Below are 22,629 nucleotides of genomic sequence, written 5' to 3' on the forward strand. Positions count from 1 at the left end.
GAAAATGTAAAAGATGAAAAAAAAAAAAAAAAAAAGGTTGTAAAGTAAAATCTAAAGTGAATGTGTCATTTTGGAGATCATTTCATCTTCCCCTTGCTGAACTGTTCACATTAACAGATATTTTGACCATGGGTGCACAAACTTTTGCATGCCACTGTTTATAGGTTGTCACAACATAGCAAAAAAAAATCTGTATTGTTCATCACTAATTAGATGGTTACGTGGAAGAAAGTATGACTAATTTTAAAGATACACATATTTCTTTTTCTCAACATAGCCACTGTCTAACAACCTCTACATGAGGTTGTAGGCTACAGTAGTAGGCCTACAAACATTATGTCTGTTTCTCAGGTTTTCATTTCCACATCTTACTCTGACCCTTTCTACCACAGACTGTATGCTACCTACAGTGAAAGAGGAGAGCTGCAATAAACTCTAATGGGTTAAAGCGCTCATTAAGCACAATTGCCACCGTAGGTCTACCTGTCGTGTTTGTGTTGCATCATTGGCTATTCAGAACAGTAGATAAGTTAAACAAATATTACAAGTTGCTCATACCCCAAGCTAGTGTGTCCTGCATTCACGCTGCATCAAAAATGAATGTCCTCATTCGTATCAATAGGCTATTATTGGATTCTAAAACAAATATTCCAGTGAAGTCTAAAATCACATTGATGCTTTGTGAATGTCCATGTCACCAGTGTGATGGTTTGTCTCATTCTGTTACTGCAGAACTGCTTTTACATGAAACTATGCTACAGTAAACAAACTAAAAATGTATTACTAATTTGTAACATATATGGGTATGGTTATTTTAACAAGCATACAACTTTAGAGTATGATAGGGGCTGCACACAGTTTGAATAACATCTGCCACTGTTATCCTACATAATAATAGACTTCTTTATGACCATTATTACTCCTACCTACCTGTATTATAATCCCTTCTACCTATTTCATACTCATCATTATTCTTATTTATAGCTATGACATGCAGGGTAACTTTGGATGTTGTGTGCAGTGTTGTTGGTGACACTGTGTCTCTCCTGTCGGGGGCGGTGCTGAGCCAGTACCTCCTCCTTCGAGGACTATAAAGGAGCTGATGAAAAAAAAAAAAAAAGGCGAACTTGCCTTCAATTGTCCAAGCCTCACGTCATGGAAAGAGTTACTTTGTTGCAGCGCGCACAGGAATAAACCCGGTTGCGTGTTGATGCTCCGCAGCAGCTGATTGTTCGATCGCCGCTTCTGCGTTTTGGAGAGAGAGGGAGAGAGAGAGAGAGTCGAGTGGAAGAAGATGCGCAGGAACCTGTTTACAAGGAAAACGCAGCAAGTTTGATTGTGAGGGAATGCGGAGGGAGCAGGCTCAGTATGCACAGGGACACCATTACTCATCCCTGTGTTTTTCCCCACGCCGGGCCACTTTGTCTTGGAAATATCTCCATCGAGGATCTGTACTCGGGCTTTACGGAATGAGAAACAAGTGTCCGCTGGGTGATCGACGCGGGGTCTCGGTCCAGTTTTAAAGGAGATCAGAAGCAGCCTCGGTTCTTCTTTCTGAGGCGATCTGGTCTGGAGAAAGCAGCTTTGTTTTTGAACCTGTTGAGTCTGTGGAGCCAAACAAGGTAGAGGCTGCCTCTGCTGAGGGAGTTACAGTGTTATAACGCGTCTTTAACTTGAAGTTACTGTTAGAGATTTAAAGTCTAATAACACACAGTGAGACAATAGAGCGAGAGCCTCAATGGGCTGAAGATGCTCGTGGTCACAGTGGGTACACTTTAGACTGTTTGTCCACAAATAGAAGTCATAGTGTTGCATAACTGTGTTGTGTTTTCTCAAGTATCCCATCATTAAATTTACATAAGCCACGTCGTGCGGTTGCACACCTGATCTAACAGCTGCCATGTAATTTGAGATGAGGTTTTTTTTATTTTAATATTACAGTGAGCTTGTGTCAGATCTTTCCCAGCATGCATCAAGGCGGTAGCATCAACACAGTCTAGGCACTATGTGCATGTAGAATCAGCTGGTTTAGGACTGCCCACTGGAGTATCAAGATGTCAGTGAAAGCCAAAGCCATTTACACTTTTCTAAGTGAGAACAAAGAGGAGATCAGCATCCAGGAGAACGAGGAGCTGGTTATCTTTGACGAGAAGTCGGTGGACGGCTGGTTCCAGGGGGAGAACAGCCGGGGGGAGAGGGGTCTCTTCCCAGCCTCATATGTGGAAATAATCCGCACTCGCTCCAACTCTAATGTGACCGACTGCTCCATCAGCCCGGCCGGCTCTTTAGAAAAGGACTCCTCCTATTTCCCCTCGTACCCCATCACCCCTCCTCATTTGCAGCAACCCTACGATGACGACGAGGACGACGACTGGGACGACTGGGACGACCGGTCCACGGTGGTGGATGATTCTGACCACTCCAGGAGCCCGGGAGCCAATGGACACGCCAACCAAAGCCCGCTGTCCAACAACCCCAACGTGTACTACCGGCCCAAACCGCACATGGAGCGGCAGGACAGCATCTCCAGCTCCAGGAAGGGCAGCATGGTGGGGAGGAACTTGAACCGATTTTCCAGCTTCGTCCGCTCGGGGGTGGAAGCCTTCGTTCTGGGCGATGTGCCCATGATGGCGAAGATAGCCGAGTCCTACACCATCGAGATGGGTCCCTTGGGGCCCAAGTGGACGGAGAACCCGCAACCGTTCTCCTGCTCCATCGAAGACCCCACAAAACAGACAAAGTTCAAGGGCATCAAGACCTACATTTCATACCGGGTGACGCCGAGCCACATAGGACGCCCGGTCTACAGGCGCTACAAACACTTCGACTGGCTGTACAACCGCTTGCTGCACAAGTTCACTGTGATCTCCGTGCCCCACCTGCCCGAGAAGCAGGCCACGGGCCGGTTCGAGGAAGACTTCATCGAGAAGCGCAAGAGACGACTGGTCCTGTGGATGAACCACATGACCAGCCACCCGGTCCTCGCCCAGTACGAAGGCTTCGAGCACTTTCTGATGTGCGCCGACGACAAGCAGTGGAAGCTGGGGAAGAGGAGGGCGGAGAAGGACGAGATGGTGGGAGCGCATTTCATGCTGACGCTCCAGATCCCCAACGAGCACCAGGACCTTCAGGACGTGGAGGAGCGGGTCGACTCCTTCAAGGCCTTCGCCAAAAAGATGGACGACAGCGTGATGCAGCTCACGCACGTGGCCTCGGAGCTGGTGCGTAAACACCTGGGCGGGTTCAGGAAGGAGTTCCAGAGGTTGGGAAACGCCTTCCAGTCCATCAGCCAGGCATTCATGCTGGACCCTCCCCACAGCTCAGACGCCCTCAACAACGCCATCTCCCATACAGGCCGCACCTACGAGAATATCGGAGAGTTGTTTGCGGAGCAACCTAAGTATGACCTCTTCCAAATGCTGGACAAGCTGTCGCTCTACCAAGGCCTGCTCGCCAACTTCCCCGACATCATTCATCTACAGAAAGGTAATGAGCTCAGCCGTGAGTACTGTGATGTGTGATGCTTTCTCTGATGTGCATTTGGGATCAAACATCCATTAAGAGAAAATGAAGAAATGTAATAACAGTTAAGAGGAAATCCATAGTGACCGCAGGTGTTTTGATGTATCCTCAGAGCTCCTGCCAGTTCTTCATTGCTCTCCATTTTTAAATTATGAAACGAAAAACCAAGTTTCTGCAGCCATCTGGCCACATAATGGGTTTATCATATTAGATCAATTGAATTTATCAGAGGATACTGTACTGCCTATGTCTGTGCTGCAGGGAGCTCTGCCAGGGTTCAGCAGATTATCATTGAACCCAAACACAGACATAACCAACTTTGTAGCAAGTGTATGTGGCTTCTGGTGTTATGGCACTGTGAAATTAAGACTCTGCAAAAAATAAAAAACTTCCGTGCAAGTAAAGAACAACATACAAAGTGTTAACTGGCAGCAGACTGAGCTGACAGACTGCGATCGTGTTTTGTCTCTCAATCCATGGTATTTGTTTTGCTGTGGATGACAGATGAGGTCAGGTTTTGCCTTGAGCGTGTTCCCCTTGTTTTTTCCACACACACACACACCATTTTAACCCCAATATAAAACAATATGATTTATGTGCCAGCAGTATGGGATGAATATTTAGGTCAGTGTTTGCCTGCAGCATCTGAGGTCATTTGTGCCACCTCCTTGACTCCCATCAACTTAGATGCACACAAACACAGACGGATACATTATTGTGTTTACATAGGCTGTCATGTAAGACGGAAAATGATCTAACTATGTACCTAACTAGTGATTAAAAAAACAAACAAACAAAACGCTGTTAATATCATATTTAAGATTGAGTGGCTTTGTTGTGGATGTTCTCTCTCCTTTTAGTCTCCTCTGTTCAAAGTTTGGCCAAGCTTTGTTGTAGAGACCTGAGTGTCACTGACAGAGAGGCTGGTGTGGCCTGAGCAATCAGAATAAGTGGTATCTTATCAGTTGGCACGTAGCATGGTACTCCTCAGTCATTTGGTTGGTTGTGTTGGTAGAAAATGTAACTCAATACCAGTTGAGCCAATGAATTAATGATAAATCAGCAGGTCATCTTTTAATGGACATACAGTATCACAGTGGGTTGTGAAGTTGTACATTTATTTTGGTGATCATGATGATCCTAGGCTTCCTCTGATCTTTTAATGTGGCGGTTCTCAGAGACAAATTGTCGAAATCTTTATCCTTATTGTGCTGCCAAGAAAAACTGTATATAAATACTAAAGCCATGGCGGAAGGATACAATAAATCTCCCCATATCTTCTAAACAGACAGCAGAAGACACTATTTTGACGCAAACTGACATGGGAATGTGAAAAGATCATTAAATATTTATAGTAAATTTAACATATTTTTTATTGTTATTATTATCAATGGGTCATCCAGGTCATTCTGGGCCCTGCAGTCACTGCCAGTCTTTCACACCTCACATACAAACAAGGGAAAAAAAGAGCCATCCTTACTTTGCAAGGAGTTGTTCAGCCTGTTTGCGATTATAAGTGTAGTAGTGCACATGTCTGTGAATAACAGCATCAACGCCACGCTCAATAATCATTATTCATTGCAAACCTGTTCATGCATCACTACTGGAATCAAAGGTGTCATTTACTCTTCTGGTAATATTTGCATAATGTTTAATCATTGACATTATTGACCTACTGTTGTGTTCTGACAGAAACATTCCTGATTTGAATACTCTGCCACAGCTGTGTGCGTGTATGTGTGTGTGTTATGGCTGATTTTCATAAAGTGCATAAGTTTTATTCACCCAGAACTACAACTCAAGCCTTACCTGCTGTTATATTTTTTGCCTTCAGCCATTAGTAACCATATCAACTGATTGGCGTTAGTTGAGGAGGAAGGAAAGGGCTGCTACCAACTCGGAATAGATTGTGTTGTTGTTGTTATCTACATGAAGCAGCTGCTACTCATTATCACTCAGTTCATTTGTGATATGGCTCAGTTACATTCAGAATCTCCTCCCATAGGAATAAGTGAGATAAATGAAACCATCTGAACGATACCGAAGGTCAGTCCACCCCAATCATGAAATATGAATATCATTAATCAACCCAAGCTTTGGAGATATCCGCCACAGAGATTGAATGTTTAAAATGCAATGAGCGCCGCAAAGGAGAATCCATCCACCTCCATTCCAACGGGATGACTGATGGGAATCTCAAAACCTTGGCACGTGGAGTCAAAATATTTGCTTGGCTTCACATTTAAGTCGGGAGTTATTGTTTGGTGAAGTGAGTCTCGCTGAGGTTCAGCAGCCAAGCTTATGCTGGCTCACGCCGGCTAATAGTCAGTGGATATTACTTTACCGGCCCAGATTTCTGTGCTTTCTGACTATTCTCCACTTGTGCTAATGTTCCACTATGTACGTGTTGTCATTCCCCGTTATCCTGTACGGCCACAGTTTATCGGAAAGGTTTTTATAAAAACCAGGAGGAAAGCTTGCACAGGTATTTCAATTATAGATCTGCCAAGAGGAGGGCTGGATGTCTAATACATTGTTTTGATTAAAAGTTGGCATCTGAGGCCATTCTTTCATCGATGGGTTTGGTTCCTCAGCAAAACCAAAAGTTGTGCAACAGATTCCTGCACTCTTGTTTAATTATTCTTTAATGAAGTTGCTCCTAATTGAAAGGAGTGATTTGTGAGTTTTGCTATTGCAGTGGAACATTTTGGGGAAATATGTTGATTCACTTTCTTGATGACATGTTAGATAACATGATCGATGACACTCCCACACATTGGTATGGTAAATATGAACCTTTACCCCAAGAGTTGGTCAAGCTTAGCTTAGTATAAAGACTGGAAGCAGGAAGACACAGGCGTCCCGGTTCTGTCCAAGAACAACAAACCAAACCTCTGTAATTACAACTTTTCATTGAACCATAAAAATATGAAATAACCGGATATTATAAAGGTGCTTATGTGCTATGTATATTTTCTCGCTGTAGCCTACATGAGGAGGTTGCGCAGCAGTGTTTTTGTTCAGACAGAGCCCATTTCCCTCTGCTGAGTCTGCCCTGCCGCTCCAGATAACTCCCCTTGATGTGACTTGTTCTGCTGAACCAGATACAGCTGTGGCAACACTCGGAACACACAGAACTGAGGTCGACCTTTTCCGGTGCGCTCCTCCTCCTCTTTATCTCCTCCATTGCTTTTTTCCTGTTGCCCCCCCCACCCCCCCTCCCCACCTCGCCCCCTTTTTTTCATCGAGATCTATGGAAGCTGTTTTTATCTGTGATCCTGGTGAGCATGTGATCTGCAGGAATGTTAACTGTCTTTGAGATGCTCTGGTGGGCAGCGAGAGAGAGAGACTGCATGTGGCCTTGATAAAATGAGTGTAGGGAGGAGAAGCTTTTGGGTAATGTCAGAAAAATGTCAGGGTGTGCTCCTTAAATCTTCCCCCGTCCCCCCCAATTTTCTCCCTTTTTTGGTTTTTTAACTGGGCAGATATTCTTTATTGATCTCTGCTGTTTCTCAATCTCCCAAACCGGTCTGTCACAGAGGCTTCACTTCTGCTTTGCAACAGGCTCTTCATGTCTGTCTGCTTCCTTTCATCTTTTCCCCTAAAGACATCCATATCTGAATTGTCTGTCTGGGCCGCTGCCCTGGTTTCAATAACAGAGAAAGTAAATCTAGTCTAGGTCTAAAGGCTTGGAGTCCAAACACTGCATTTTAGCACTTTGAACATCTGCCAGGACTAACCCCATGGTAAGACCTTCGTCTCGTTTGAATACAATTGAAGGTCTTGATCTGAAGGGTTAACTCTGTTGCATTGTGACAGAATAAAGGCTCTTTGAGGCTTTTGTGTGAAAGGCAGCTATAAACCCAACCTCACTGCCTGTTACAATTACTTGTTTGCTGGAAATCCTGGTCTGTGAAATTTACTGCTGTCCCCTGTTGAATCAATAATGCTTATTTCCAATTACTTAAGTTGCTTGTAAAAGGAGCTGTGCAGTATCAATCTGTTTTTTTTAACATAAGATATCCAAATAAGGGAACACTGACCACAGCTGTAACTGGTATTTATGATAGAAAAGCAGATACAGTACCATGGTCTATAGCTGAGAACAAATCACCTCCTGAAGCTTTGCATGAAAACCAAAGGGAAGACAATGCAGTGAAACCGCCCCGCCCCGGGATGTGAGTCTGATCTGGTCTGATCACTTTTGTGAGATGAAATCTGAGGCGTTGCCTCTGAACAAGGTCTGGATGTGAATCACCTGTGCGCTCAGTGGGCCGTGACATGGTGAGGGAAGCAACACAGGTATTATTGTTCAATTCTTTTGGGCAAACCGAAACAATGATGATTCTCTGCGCTGAAGTGAACTCGGAAGTTGTGGGTGAGCTAAAAAAAAAAAGGCCACACTGGAATAAAACTACTGTTTGAAATCCTGACATGTGAGGTTACACATTAAAGGTCAAAGGTCATGTCAGATGTTTGTTGGAGAGCATTTATCTTAGATAAAACCCACCAGACTTTGGCCATTTTCATTTCATCCTGTCTCATTTTCTCGCCATTGAAAGTGCGCAGCTCGTTTTTCTGACCTTTAGCTGTCACTGATAGCAGGATCAAACCTGCGATCCACATCAGAGCGGAGCATTATTCTGTTTGAGAATGAGCGAGCTCCCTCAGGATGCCTCCAGTATACGCCAGCCAGACTTTTAATCTGGACAAGAGGTTAGTTGTCCTCCATATGGCAGCACATTACAAAACCACATGTACGCTTTATCAGCTTGAAGGAGAGCATTTTTGTTGCCAGTTCTGAGGAAATATCTGTTGCCAAATGCCCCCCTCATCTGCACCAACACAGACGTTTTGCTGTATCTCTGTGTTTTGTCTCAGTTTTATTAAGTTTTTCCAAGAGCTGACTAGAAGCACATGGCGTGTTTACATGATCTGACAAACATGGTATGGATTAACATTCCATACATGGGGCACAACAACACACAATGTCAGCTGCTACACGAGCTGCAATCTGATGAAAGCCTGCCCTGGGTTTCAGTGAGTTTTTCAGTGAGTTGCGCCACCTTTTCACGGTTGGTTGTGTGTTATTTCGTTGACTACAGTCCCCTCTGCTGACTTGACACCGGTGACTTTGATGAGCAAATGTTTGCTCACGTATAAATCTTGACAGAAGGGTTAGCCCTCATCTTCACACACACACATTTTGTCCACATACTTCTGCATTCCTGCCTGTGTTGGCCCAGTGCTCTGCTGTTTCACACTGAAGGAGATTACAGATGTCTCCAAGAACCTGGTATTTACCACTGCCACCTACATCCTCCTCTCAAGATTAAAAAAAGAAATACTATACATATATTAAAAGTACGATATATTACGTGGCATTTGACTGAAGAAAGGTAAGAGAGGAAGCCACAGTAAGCACAGATTAAAGCAAGATTTAGTAGCTATAACTGTCTGTTGCCGTTGCCAAGCAAAGATGGTTTTGTGTGTCGCTGGAGCTCTCTTCCTAGTCCGGGGCCATTGACTTGCTGTTTTGGTAAGCAGCCGGATCCAGGGCGAGAGAGACAGGCCTTTCTGTCAAAATTAAAGCACCAAGCTAATAAAATGCGGCAAAACTTCTTAATTTAAGGAATATAATTTACAAGAAAATCCCTGAGCCATTTTCTTTTATTGCATTTAATTGTTATTGTCTATTTTATAAGTTTTATGTTGATGAACACTTTTATTTTGGTGAATTTGGTGATTTCCAGATCCGCTAGATTAGAAGATTCGGAGTTAACAGAAACCAGGCTCTTCTCCTCTCTCAAGAGACCTCTCTACTGCATCTAGTGTACTTACTGGCCATTTGTACCTCATACAACCCCACTTCAAAAAAAAAAGAACTATCCCTTTAAACGAGTTTAGAAACATAATATTAAGGTCGAAAAAACGACATGTGCTTTAACACGGTTACTTTGAATCTTCTGTGCCACTTACTTGTGTAACTGGATCCGGGAAAAAGAAATTGGAGACCTTCCACTGATGCACAATGCAGTTTAAAGGGATAGTTCACCCAAAATTCAAATTTCACTCATTATCTACTCACCCTCATGTCAACTAAGAGCTGTGAGAATTTTCAGAGTCCTCCGTTCCTTCTCTGAGTTACGGGGGGGTCTGCGCAGCAGTATTTGTCCATATAATGGTTGTGAATGGACACCAGAGCTCTTCGTCCAAAAAGACACACCAAAAAACATCCAAATACCTCCATACTGCTCGTCTGTAATGTCCCTCTTGTATTGAAGCCCCGACATGAGAAATTGTTCCGAAAAAAATTAAATAAGTCTATATTTTAAGCTTGTTTGTAGCGGAAGCTCCCAGTGTCTCAGTTCACTGCTCTGCCTGTGTAAGTGCAAATCTCACGTGATTTGCACTGACCGGCGGAACAATTTCTCATGTCGGGGCTTCAATACAAGAGGGACATTACAGACGAGCAGTATGGAGGTATTTGGATGTTTTTTGGTGTGTCTTTTTGGACGAAGAGCTCTGGTGTCCATTCACAACCATTATATGGACAAATACTGCTGCGCAGACCCCCCCGTAACTCAGAGAAGGAACGGAGGACTCTGAAAATTCTCACAGCTCTTAGTTGACATGAGGGTGAGTAGATAATGAGTGAAATTTGAATTTTGGGTGAACTATCCCTTTAATGCAACAACACCTTGACCTCAGTTACAATAGAGTAACTTGAACACCTCTCTGACAGGATGTCTGGTCCAGCCAAACCAGCCACTCCGCTGGCACGCTGAGCAGCAACGTTGTCAGGGTGCCAATGTTGGGGCCAAATGATTCGGCTTCAACCGGCGTCCCCCACCCAACTCCGAATGAGCTCAGCCAAGTTGAACTTGGCTAAGCGACTGAGCGTGAGTAGGGGAACTGGTAAAGACAGCTGTTTATTATCTGGATGTGGGGATAAAAAGACTGTCAACATGGTAACTTTAGATCCGTCAAATCCTTGTGTATTGTCACAGATGACTGTGCTGCGTCTTGATGGCTGTTAAGCCTTTAAACTCGTGGATCTGTAGTTCTGTACACTTCCTGGATTGTATTTCATCTGGTCTCACCAGCACCTGTAGCAACATCAACACAGCCACATTACTAGAAGACGTTTTCTGTCAACAGTGGACCGAGGAATGAGGAGAATCTCTTGTGGTTGACATAATGACCTCTTATGGATTTGTTTTTGTTGTTAATGATGCGCCTGCTCTGTTGCAGACGCATGCAACCAAAACTTACTGGCATATTGCTAATTTTAGCAAAGTATGACATGGCTGCTCCACAGTTTGCACTTTCACCCCACAGCTGGAGCTGAGCAGAGCAGCTGGAGGTTCTCAGAGGGCTCCTCCTCTGTCTGCATGGGTTTCATCCCCTGCACAGTCCAAAGACATGCAGCCTAGGTAAACTGCAAGCCTTGAATTATTAACGCTCAGTGTGTGCCATGCTAGCAATCAACGGATCCATAGCTTGTTTGCGTGACTCTCCAAGTGCTTGTATTTTCCATGAAGGGCTGGAAAATAGAAGTAATGTCCATGACTGTTTGGTTTGAGTATGTGTTATTTATTTTGATCAGTTCATTCTCTGGCATCCGGTTCACCAGTTACCTCAGAGATGAACTGTTGTGTTTTGGCGCTGCCCTCTGCAGCTAAAAACTAAAAACTTCATCGTCGTCTTCTTCTTCTTCTTCTTCCTCTGTCTCCTGCCGACAGAAATAAAGCTTTAAAACCGTCAGAAAAAGCCTCTGGGTGTTCACCAGTGGTGGCTGGCTGCTGTCATGGCAACAATGACATGATCCCTGCTGTTGGCGCGGAGATGCCGTTCCCCAGAGGAGAGCATTGTTTGCAGCACAGGCTCGAGTGTCATCATCATCGTGTCATGTTGTCATTGTGCGAGCATTACGAGGCAATCATGGAAGTTAGGACGATGGAAAATCCAAGTAGTTTATTTTGTAAGATGCGCCAGTTGAGGTTGGATTTGAATTTATTCAGATTTTCTTTTTCAGGGACATCTTATACACTTTTTTTTCTATTGCCTACTCAAACCTTTGCAGCACTTATCACTAGAAAAATAGGACGGACGCTGAGGAAATGATGTCTGTTCCATAACAAAGGAGCTGTCACAGTTATATAACACCGTTGCAAATATAATGTTCGACAGTAGACATAGAACAGAAAGCCTTGACCCTCAAGGGTTTTCGGCACATCACAGCTCTCGTCTCACAGCGTGTTAAGTCATAATAATAAGCTACACAAAGGATCGTGGTTATTTGTTTTAGTTGGCGTGATGACATAACTAAAAAAATTTTTTTAAATGTCTGAACTTCTGCTTGAGTTGGAAAAAGCCAACTCAAAATTCATAATAAGAGCTGATCATTTTGTTCCAGCTGGAAATTCCAAATATTTTTTTTTTACCCATATCCTATCCAACTTTTGATTTAACCGTGACAACACCCCTTTTACTTTTTCATTCAAATGTAGAAAGCCTGAGCTGAGCACATCAAAGAAAAGTACTTAAGGGTGAGCATGATAAGATAAACACCAGGGCTATTAGGAGTGGAAATAAATGATGCCTTGAGTGTTTAGCAGCGTTTAGCATATCCTGGTTGATAAACGAATTCATCACGAAGGCAGCATATGATAGTTTGGGGATTCTTAATATGCATAAAAAAAAGAGTGTCTGTGGAACATCTATTTGCATGGGTTCAATGAAGAGATTCACTTTGAGGTTTGGAGCTGTTACAAGCTCTCTGTCATATTTCTGCTGCAGCCAGGATGAAAAGAAAAGTAGTCGATGAGCACAAGGGAGGATGGAGCGTGCAGAGGAAGTTTGCCTGATCACAGACTGAACATTTCTGGTAACTAATTCCCCATGCAGGCTAGAAGAGGGTGGTTCTGTTGTGAACATTCCTCATCCCTGAAGTCATTAAAAATAAAAGGGTAAAAAAAAAAAAAAAAGATCCCTAAAGATAACTGGACAAAAAAGATATTTGAGATGGATAAAATTGCCTGTGAGCACGTTCCAGCCCAGGACATAAACTTCAGCTCTGTTTCTGTCTGTGTATCTGATTGGCTGCTGTAAACACTGTTACTGTTAGCTTACTCAGCAGTGGGGGTTTTTATGTTTGTGTATCTTTGAGGCTTTTAAGGCCCACTTTAAACACAGATATTGGGAAGTCCTTTTGACCCTGTCATGCATTCTTTAACGCTGCTTCTCTTCTCTTCTCTTCTCTTCTCTTCTCTTCTCTTCTATCCTCTTCTCTCTCTCTCTCTGTCTTTTTAAAATTTTTTACCTCTGTTATATGTTTTTATTTTCCTCAAATGTCAGTATCTACCCACATCTGTCTTATCATTGAAGATCTCAACAGCATTTACGTAAGACCTAGGATTTTGTGTCATCTTTACGTTGCTGTTGGCTCTCAGCGTGGTAGTCTGGGGTCCCAAAGCTTTAGAAATGGCTTTGTAACACTCTCCAGACTGATAGATGTCAATGATTTTGTCTTTTCATCTGCTCTTGGATTTCTTCATATTGTGGCAAGATGTGTTGCTTTTTGAGATATCACAGCCTCCTGCACTTTGTCAGACAGGTTCTGTTGAAGTGTTTTCTTGAATCAACAGTGATCAGACCTGGGTGTGGACACTGACATTGAACTCAGCTTTCCAAAAAACTTGATTTATCACAGTTAGTTCATGATTTAACAAGGGGGGCAATTACTTTTTTATTTTATTTACATAGGTTTGGATAGCTTTTTTCCCTTAATACATAAAAATCTGCATGTAAGGAGAGCATTTTATATTTACTTGGGTTATCCTTATAATATTAAAATGTGTTACAGTAGATGATCGTAAACATGTTACAGTAAGTGTGACAAATATGCAAAAAAGTAAGAAATCAGAAACAGGGCAAATACTTTTTCACAGCACGTCATCTGGGAGTGTAAATACTGCTAAAATGTTAGGATGAATATTTGTTTGTCATTTAAGATTAATGTACTTATTGTAATTTGCCTGAAACTAGTATCTTAGGAGGGTAATGGTTGCATTTGTTTTTCATTCACATTTTTGAACAAAGAACAAATACCTCATCAGTTCTCTGTGGTGCTTGACACAAACGTCAGCCAGTCAGCCAACACACACGCACACACACACACTTGCAGCCTTCCACCAGTGGTCAGTGTTTTGTTGTGACAAGCTCTGCTTGTCCCCAGTTGGAAACAGTCTCTGTTTACTAGTCTCCCTGGTGTGAATAACACCCACTAATCTTCCTCAGTCATGTTATTATTTCTCCCTCTGTTTGAAGTCAAACCAAATTCCCAGATTTATTTTACAGTACATAGATGATTCATTTCGATTACGCAAACCCATAAAGGAATATTACACCAGGTATTCTTGTCTGTATTTGAACACTAAAGCATTGTCAAGTCTGTATTAATGCATGAGTAAGGGCTGTTTCACCAAACCAGGGCACAGATTTGAAAATGTCATCCTATAACCTGCCAAATATTTTCCCCCTTTTCACTTTGCAAGAGAGAAATTTAGCCCATTTCCAAGTCTTGAAGGAAAAATTGGGGGTGTTTTGCGGTTTACACAGCAGCAATGAAGTCATTACATACTAGTGGCTTTGCTTTCACATATTAGCTCAGCACTGTTTCACTCCTCACAGACGACACACAAACTCAATCACCCCCAGAGCACTGGGAAGCAATAGGCAAGACTTACAACAGTAATTACAACAAATTTAATCAACTTAACTCTAAATTTCAAAGATGATATCTTGCTTTAACGATGGTGTCAATCTAATCTATCTTGAATAAAAGTGGCATTATGTTTTTGTATTGGAAATCATTGTAGCCGAAAAGATTTAGAGGGCCCATTACTTGCTAAGAAAAATAAACATTTCAGAGCACAACATAACTATTGACTGTAAACTGAGTTGACATGTTTGTTTTCTTGTATACACAGTTCCACGACCCAAATCTGACCCATACAAAGAACATGATTGCCAGAGTACACCTCCAAATCTATACCCATTCTGGCACACATATACAAAATCCCATGGCTGCCGGCCAATAGCCCAGGATGACAGCCAGAATCTGCCCAGATGTGGAAGTTAAAGGCCAAGGGCTTCAGCATGTTTTGGGCCAGGAGTCTCATTTTGCTATTGCACGGCCTCGAGGCGCCTATTACAGTGTGATCACATGACAAACAGCTGAGACTATCAGCCCATGTAATTTTGATTGATTGCATGCACATTGTAGGGGTCAGCAGAGGTGTACAAACTAAAGGAGCTTCACTCCATTTTAGGGTTACGCATGATTACATGAGGGTGATTTACAGAAAGTGCAACTGGAAACCGTGGTTACCAGATGAGAATGAATTAGACATACTTGTCCTAAAAGTGCTGTGCACTCATTTTTCTTCTTCTCTCTGTTTTTTAAATCTTAAAAGCATCTGCAGTCTGTAGAGAAAGGGAGTGTTGGCTCTGTTTAAAATGGTCTCTGGCAGAGGAAACTTGGAAATGCCATTAACACTGTACTATACATAAATAATCTTAGTACATGAAGCACCAAACCCTGTAAACAAATACAAGACTTCCGTTTGACTTCCAAACTTAGAGAGGAGATGAAGTAACAGAGAAGAAGTGCTGCACATCCTGACTGTGTCCTGCAGTGACCTCCGGCCCAGGGAGGTCTGTGGGAATGGGGAATTCAGCAGATGCTGTTTAGTGGAGTTCATTCGCCCAGAGGGCTGCGGTCATAGTTAATCTCGACTGTCTTCATTCCTTTCCTCCCTGCCTCATCCTCACAGATACTTAGGTGAAGTGTACGCAAGGCTTGAAAAGTCAATAAAAACTGCTGAGTTCAGATCCTTCAAAATAAAATGTTTCACTTTTTTTTTAATATCAGATTGCAGGCTAAGTGAGGAACATTACACACTCATAAACTTAAAAGTGGGATGTTGCAATAGTGTTCACAGGGGGCTGGTAAATCCTTGCTGGAGGAGTTACAGTCAGCACCAACAGACCTATGTTAACACTGTCATTACAGCTAGATACAGCAGCTACACAGGAAGCAGCTCCTGCCTCAGAATGGACAAAGACCGATTTTAACTGGAGCTTAAAGGGATAGTTCAACGTTTTGGCAAATTGGCCCATTGTCATAATCCCTATAGTTTTAGGTTTGTTATCTTTAATTGTCGGTGCAAGCTATTTTTAGAATGGCGAAGCAGAGCTGCGAGCTGCTCAGAGCTACGCTACGGAGGCTAATGGGATTTCTTGGTTTCCCTAATCAAACTCATCAAATACACAATCCAACAACTCCAAAACGCTCTGGTGGACAAGTTGTGACCTGCACATTCACCACACTATGAGATAATAACGGAACGTTACAGAGTTGTTTTCAAGGCAAATACAGAGACTGCTTGCCCAAAAACTCCCCCAGACGGTAATGCACATCAGCGGTTTTGCATGAATTTGCCTCAAAAACAACTCTGTCTCGTAACGTTCTGTTATTATCTCATAGTGTGGTGAATGTGCAGGTCACAATTTGTCCACCAGAGCGTTTTGAAGTTGTTGGATTGTGTATTTGATGAGTTTGATGAGGGAAACCAAGAAATTCCATTAACCTCCGTAGCGTAGCTCTGCTCCACCGATCTAAAAATAGCTTGCACCGACAATTAAAGGCAACAAACCTACTCCTAAAACTATAGGGATTATGGCAAATCGCCAATTTGCCAAGATGTTGAACTATCCCTTTAAGATGACCTGTCCTCTCCTCTCCTCTCCTCTCCTCTCCTCTCCTCTCCTCTCCTCTCCCACTATCACCTCCTACCTACTTCTTAATCCCCTATTGTGTACTAATATCTACGGGGCACAGACCCATGAAGCTCTCACATGTGAGCCATAAAACATGCGGTAGCCGGTCTGGTTGGGCAAGATAAACAAATCTGATGACTTTCCAGACCACTGGCCATGTATCACAGAACATTTTGAACTAATGGAAACAGGCACAGAAAGCCTAGAGAGAGTTTATAGAATAGAAGGACACATAGACACGCTTTGGTGTTTATGCCTTCACAGTTTGTTTGTGGCTTTATGTCAAGTTCAGCAAGTTTAGGAACAAGGAACACAACAACCTTTAATTGTGATGAGATTTTGCATGTGCTGGAACTAGTTTTAATTTTTTATTCTGTCTGTTTATCATGTTGCAACTTGTATTTTGTGGTTTATCAGTTTAATACTGAGTCACATTTTGCTGCAAAGAAGAGTGTTGCAATTGCTTCCCTTGTGATGAGGTTTCGCATTCGCTGATCCAAAAAGATGTTGGTCCCCGCTGCCCCCGTTTACTCCCCTCCTCTCCATACACATACAACCATGAGTGCATTCCCCTTTATGTTCCACAGACATGCTATCTGGTGATGCACATTCTCCTCTCATGTGGAAAACAGAATACATGAATGTAGGTCAGCACCACAGACTGTAGTCCGCACGCCTCTTTTCTGGAACGGATTGGAGGTGCTGTTCATGCTTTCCCAGACTTCTGCCAGGAATTCCATAGAAAATCCAGGGCGGCACAAACTCGCAGATACAGCGAGCGGATAAGACCTGTACGCTGCATGCAGCAAGATGCGTTAAAGACAGAACCACCAGCCTGTCCAAACTAGTCCCGCTCGCTAGATTCCCTTTAAAATGTCTGACCGAAATCGCCAGCGCTTCCTGGTTTTGAGCTCAGGTTGCATAAGAGTGAGACAAAACTCTCACTAATCTGATGGGAAATGCAATGTGGCGACATACCGTTGGGCTGCCATGTTCTGCACTTGGAAAATGACGTCATGGCAGTCTGGGTGAATGTGGTTACATCTTGTCCTCATCTCACTGAAACTAGACGTTTGGTATGCAGTGAGACAAAAAGTAATTGTGCGGCGTGTTCCCTGCTCTACCTATAAAGTGTACAGCTTTACACTAGTTAATTTCTGGGGGGAAAGTTACTGTGGAGCTCCACTGAGAGGAGATTGGCAGATTACATTACTGTGGGTTTTTTTTGTTTTTTTTTCTTTGCTTTTGTATAGCATACTGTGATACAGACCCACCCAACGAGCAATAAAAGCCTGACACTGTTGTTGGAGTGGTGGAGTCTATATTTACCCAGCCTTTAGTTTTACAGCTTTGAGCAGTGATTCTGTACATGAATTATTATTACAACCATTTTATGAGAGTGCAGTTTTTTTTTTTTTAAACATTGTCTTAAAATAGTTTATGTTGTGTTTATGGTTAGATTTAAGGGGGAAAAAAGCACAGTTACCACTGGTATTCAGCCATTTAGTTCAATTTGTCTCAGGATAACCGAATGGACACCTCATCTGCTTTTAGTTTATTCTGTGAATTATCCAGAGCTCACTGTGTTGACTTGTTATATAAGTTTCTCAATGTTGCTCACAACCAATAAAATAACTCTACATGGCCTGATAGCTCCGTGTGTATGTGATGAAAGAGAGTTTTGTTGTATTTGTTAGGAGCCAGACACCTCAGATGGATATCTCAAAGATTGTAAATGATAAAGTGTCTGTGTGTGTTTGTTTGTCATTTGGGTGAACTGGCCCTTTAAGAGAAACTTTGCATGGTTTTTACCTTAACTATACTACATTTCTACCTTAGTTAAACAGCTTCAGAGTAATAGTGCTGGTTAAATCAATGACTTGTAACTCTCTGCCTTCCACCTAGCGTCTCTTGGCTGAAAACCAACCTTGTAAGATCAGAGCCTCCGACCCGGTGTCCCAGCTCTCGTCTATGTGGCACCACCATACAAACACGCCCCGTAACTTGTAATTTCTTGTTTATGACAGATAAGACTACACAGATATACACATGGTAACATCGTACATGATAAATAACATTATCCACCGCTCCATGGATTGATTTCTTGGCAGCTTTGTTGAAAACAAATGCACATGGTGGTGAGGAGGGTTAGCAAAACAGAAGGAAAGCATAGTTCCCCTTTAAAATAGTATATTCTGTATTCAATGTAAGTTTGTGCTGTATTATGTCTTACCATAAAATGACATTTTAACATTTCTTTCCTTTTCTTCTGAACCCAGGTGCCTTTGCCAAGGTGAAAGAGAGCCAGCGGATGACTGACGAAGGGAAGATGGACCAGGACGAGGCCGACGGCATTAGGAAACGCTGCAGGACGGTTGGGTTTGCCCTCCAGGCAGAGATGGGCCACTTCCATCACCAGCGAGAGGTGGACTTCAAGGACATGATGCAGGCCTACCTCAGGGAGCAGATAGCCTTCTACCAACGCGTTGTTCAGCAACTAGAGCGCACCCTACGCATGTATGACTGTCTGTGAGGACACCAAACTGCTGCCCAGTTCAAGATGCCAAAAAAAAACAACAACGACAAAAAAAAAAAAAGACACACACACGGATGAGAAGGAGAGGAGATTAAGTCTAGACTCTTTTATCAAGGTGTTTCATGTCGGTCATGTTTGGTTCAGTTCAAAAAGACCTGCAGAAGAATGTGGCAGAAGTTACTGGAAGACACGCAGCCACTCATTCCTTCACCTTGATGGATTCAAAGACACATCGTTGTTTTGTGTTTTTAAAGACCTACTGTACCGTTTTCTCCTGAAATACACATCACATAGGCAATGTCACAGCATATTGTTTATTTTACATAATTTAAGGTGTTTGTAACATTAAAATAAGAATATAGGTTTCAAATTCATAGTGGATCTATAGTTGATTGTTCCATAGTGTAACACATGAAAGCCATGAAACGGGTTTTATTTTGAAATTGTCCCCTTCTCTCTAACATCTTGCACCTTGGCTTCTGATTCAACTGATTCCAGCTACTACGAGTGTGGAAAAAAACACCAGACAACAATTAAACATTCCAGATCTTTTTTTTTTCTAATTCAGCATTTTAGGATTTGACCAAAGTCACCTTTATCAGGCATATCTAAGGTATTTCTATTCCTAAAACGGTATCATATTGTTTAGGGGAATCTCACCATCTCCTCTGGTATAAGGGCTCAACTTGCTCAGGTGTTCACTGCTTTATCTCTTACTTTCCTCATTTTATCTCTTCAGTCACAGAGGACCTGTCTGAACATGTAATTCTGTTTCATTTTCTTCATGTTTTATGTGCCTTTATGGATCTGAGGCATTCTGATGGAGTATTTGTGAATGGACCATTTGTCTGTAGCATCACTTGTGTTTTATCGGGTGAGTTGTTGGAATGAGTTTGGTGTTCAGAGACAGGTTTGCACAGGTTTTTTTTTATATATTGGTGGGTCATAGTGTGTGTGGGTGTGTTTACGTGAAGGTGAGTGAGTGACGTGAGTCAACGACTGTGCTGATCGATTCCCTTTTGCCACGGTCAAAAACAAACAGTGCTGTCATGTTGTGTAGCAGGAGATGAATCTAATAATTTCAAATGATTTGAGTGCATTAACAGGTTGGGTTAACATCTTAAATTCTAGTTGAAAAAAGAGCAAATTCTCTGTACCAGAGTCTTGCTTTATCACATTCAGGGCTAAAATGACAATATGCTTGTTCAGAGACTAGAATTTTAAAACTCGATTTACAGTAATGCACCGATTGTCACTTATTATGTCAATGATATAACCATTATAACAGAGACACATTCCATATTGACTCTTTTGCAGAGAGTTGGTGAACATATCAATGTCAGTTTGATGTCTGTTCATTAGATATAAAGCTACATGAAGACTGGAGACAGGGAAATACCTTAAAAGGCAACAAAATAACACCGACCAGCATGCATGCATATTTCCCAGTATGAACTATTCTTTTAAAGATAATAGTCAGTTTACTCTTTTGCTTTGATTTCATGGAGGGAGATGCAGAGAATTTTTTTTTCTTTTTTTTTATCACTGTTTGTTAGTTTCTACACATCAGATGAGCTTTGTGTGCCCATGAGTATTGGAGACAGTTCACTACTAAATAAGACTTGTACCAGTAACATTACTCACATTGCTCAACAAGAGACAAATTCTCATGGAAACTTGTGGTGTAGACAAAACTATCTTTAGCGTCGTGTTGACCTCTGAGGTGTATGTGGAGTCTGCAGTTTGCAGTTACCTCAGGAAGCGCAGGGAATGTATTCATGAGCCCGACGTGCTCTTCTTTAAGAACAACTAGCAGCGTTCTGCGTCAGCCGTGAGACACTGATTGTTCAGAAGGGTCGGATCGGTGCTGCAGTGCGTTTGGGTGCAGATGAGAAGTGAAATGAAAAATTTATTTTTGTGAAATTGATTCCTGATGTATGAAGTTAGAACACTTGTTATGGTTGTTCCATAACAGCAAAAAAAAAAGTGCTGATTCAGAGCGCAGGATTCTCGATAAACAAATGGTCTGTGTATGTGTGCATGTGTGTTTGTGCATGACTCAGATATGAGTGTTGTCTCGGTGGCTGGTGCTGCTCAGTCCACATCTGCAGCCTTTAACTCTTTGCTGTCTAAACATGCTGTTGTTTTTCTGTTGTTTTATTCCGAACAAACCTCTGCTCTTCATACGTCAGCGTTGTTTTTATTCGGTCAGCATTTGCACTCGTTACAGTTTCTCTAAGACCAAAGAAGTCGGACATTTTTTATACCGAACTTCCATCCTTTTTTTTTTTTTTTTCTTTTTTTTTAACTGTTTGGTGTAGTGACATTAAATTTGCAACTGAAACTGGAAACTGTGAAGAGAGCAATTAGGAAAGAGTGGGAAAAAAACACATTCCGCAGCCAGGTTTGATAATGACACTTGCCTCTCATGTTCCAAAGCTGCATGTTAAGTTAAATGCCAGGCATTTCACACAGGTGACTGTTTCTTAACATGGATGTGTGACCTGGTGAGCTGCAGGAGCGCCATGCTTTAGTTTCAGTCTCTGAAGTAACTGATGGTGATTTTCAACAAGTAATTTGTCACTTGATTTAAGGGAAGGGGACCTTAAAAAAATCTTAATAAAAGAAATGATGGTGATTTCTCTGTCTTTGTCATCCTTTTAGTACTTGGAATATGTACTGTACAATAATCCACACAAGCTCAGTTCCATCATTACCCATATCCAGTAGGTCAGGGTATTTATAATCAGGATGTGATGTCATGCATAAACAGTTTGTCCTGAATATAACCAAAACACTGATAGCCAGGTGCTATTATACACACGTGTCTTTGTATGGAAACACACAAACAAATAAAATAAAAGTGCACATCTTGCCAGGAGTCTGAGCTGGAAGATGAGTAATGATTATACTCATTAAGTTTTGAGCCTGTGCTGTGGCTCAGTGTTGACATTGGTTGGCTGCTGTGTCCTTCGTCCACTTTGGACAGTAATTATCCACTCAAGGTGAATCCGACTGACTTTGGTCCCTTAAATTTTCACATTTGCTGTAACTTTAAAATAAAAATTATTGGACAGTTATCTTTACATTTCGAAGAACACTTTTACATTATGAACAAATAGTTGCAAAATATAACATGATTCATGAGTCCCAGTGCTTTGTGTTTAGCACTAATTACAGTAAGTCAACATGCTAACAGCCGTATCATGTGTGTAATACAATGAGTTTAGTGTGAAGCTGCCATGAATAATATACCTGTTAATGTAATGCATGTTAGCTCTTATTTAAATACTGCCATTAGCAATCAGCTCAAAGTATACACTCTGAGAACTACTGGCATTTTGAGATGGTTTCAGTTTCCTTAAAGCAGATATCAGCTTCACGGCCGTTTCGGCTAATGCTGCGTTCAAGGCAGGCTTTTGAAACCGTAAGTTACAGCTTCAAGTCACAACTACGACTTGGTAGCGTTCCAGGTAACCCGTAGCTCGTGTTTTTACCATCCTGTTGTCTGTGAAAGTTCCCTATAACGGCCACTCGTAACTTCCGACCCGTGAACTCGTACCAGATCGAACTGGTATGACTTCACAGGAAGGAAAAACACAAAGTACGAGTTTCTTTGAACGCACCATGAGTTAGCAGCCCCCGCCCTTGTCAGGCATCAATTGGTCCTCGTGCTACGTCACCACATTCACGCGCATCCCTTGGCTGCACACACAGCCCTTCAT

At 42.3% G+C, this 22,629-nt stretch overlaps 1 protein-coding gene across 1 annotated transcript; it reads left to right on the forward strand.

Annotated features, from left to right (window-relative positions):
• Nucleotides 1-1,155: 1,155 nt before the first annotated feature.
• On the forward strand, nt 1,156-20,414 carry snx33 (sorting nexin 33). Its single transcript, XM_083972969.1, has 2 exons — nt 1,156-3,486; nt 18,648-20,414. Exons 1-2 carry the CDS (start codon nt 2,055-2,057, stop codon nt 18,899-18,901), a joined length of 1,686 nt encoding a protein of 561 aa, XP_083829095.1. The 5' UTR covers nt 1,156-2,054; the 3' UTR covers nt 18,902-20,414.
• Nucleotides 20,415-22,629: the final 2,215 nt, after the last annotated feature.

This window comes from Trachurus trachurus (assembly GCF_905171665.1).
Source record: "Trachurus trachurus genome assembly, chromosome: 6".
In the NCBI taxonomy this organism is placed as follows: Eukaryota; Metazoa; Chordata; class Actinopteri; order Carangiformes; family Carangidae; genus Trachurus; species Trachurus trachurus.

Excerpts from the sequence above, each read along its gene's own strand:
- snx33 (XM_083972969.1), top strand. The coding sequence starts at position 2,055 with ATGTCAGTGAAAGCCAAAGCCATTTACACTTTTCTAAGTGAGAACAAA. Across the intron at positions 3,487-18,647 it reads CATCATTCATCTACAGAAAG|GTGCCTTTGCCAAGGTGAAA; the intron begins GTAATGAGCTCA and ends TTCTGAACCCAG.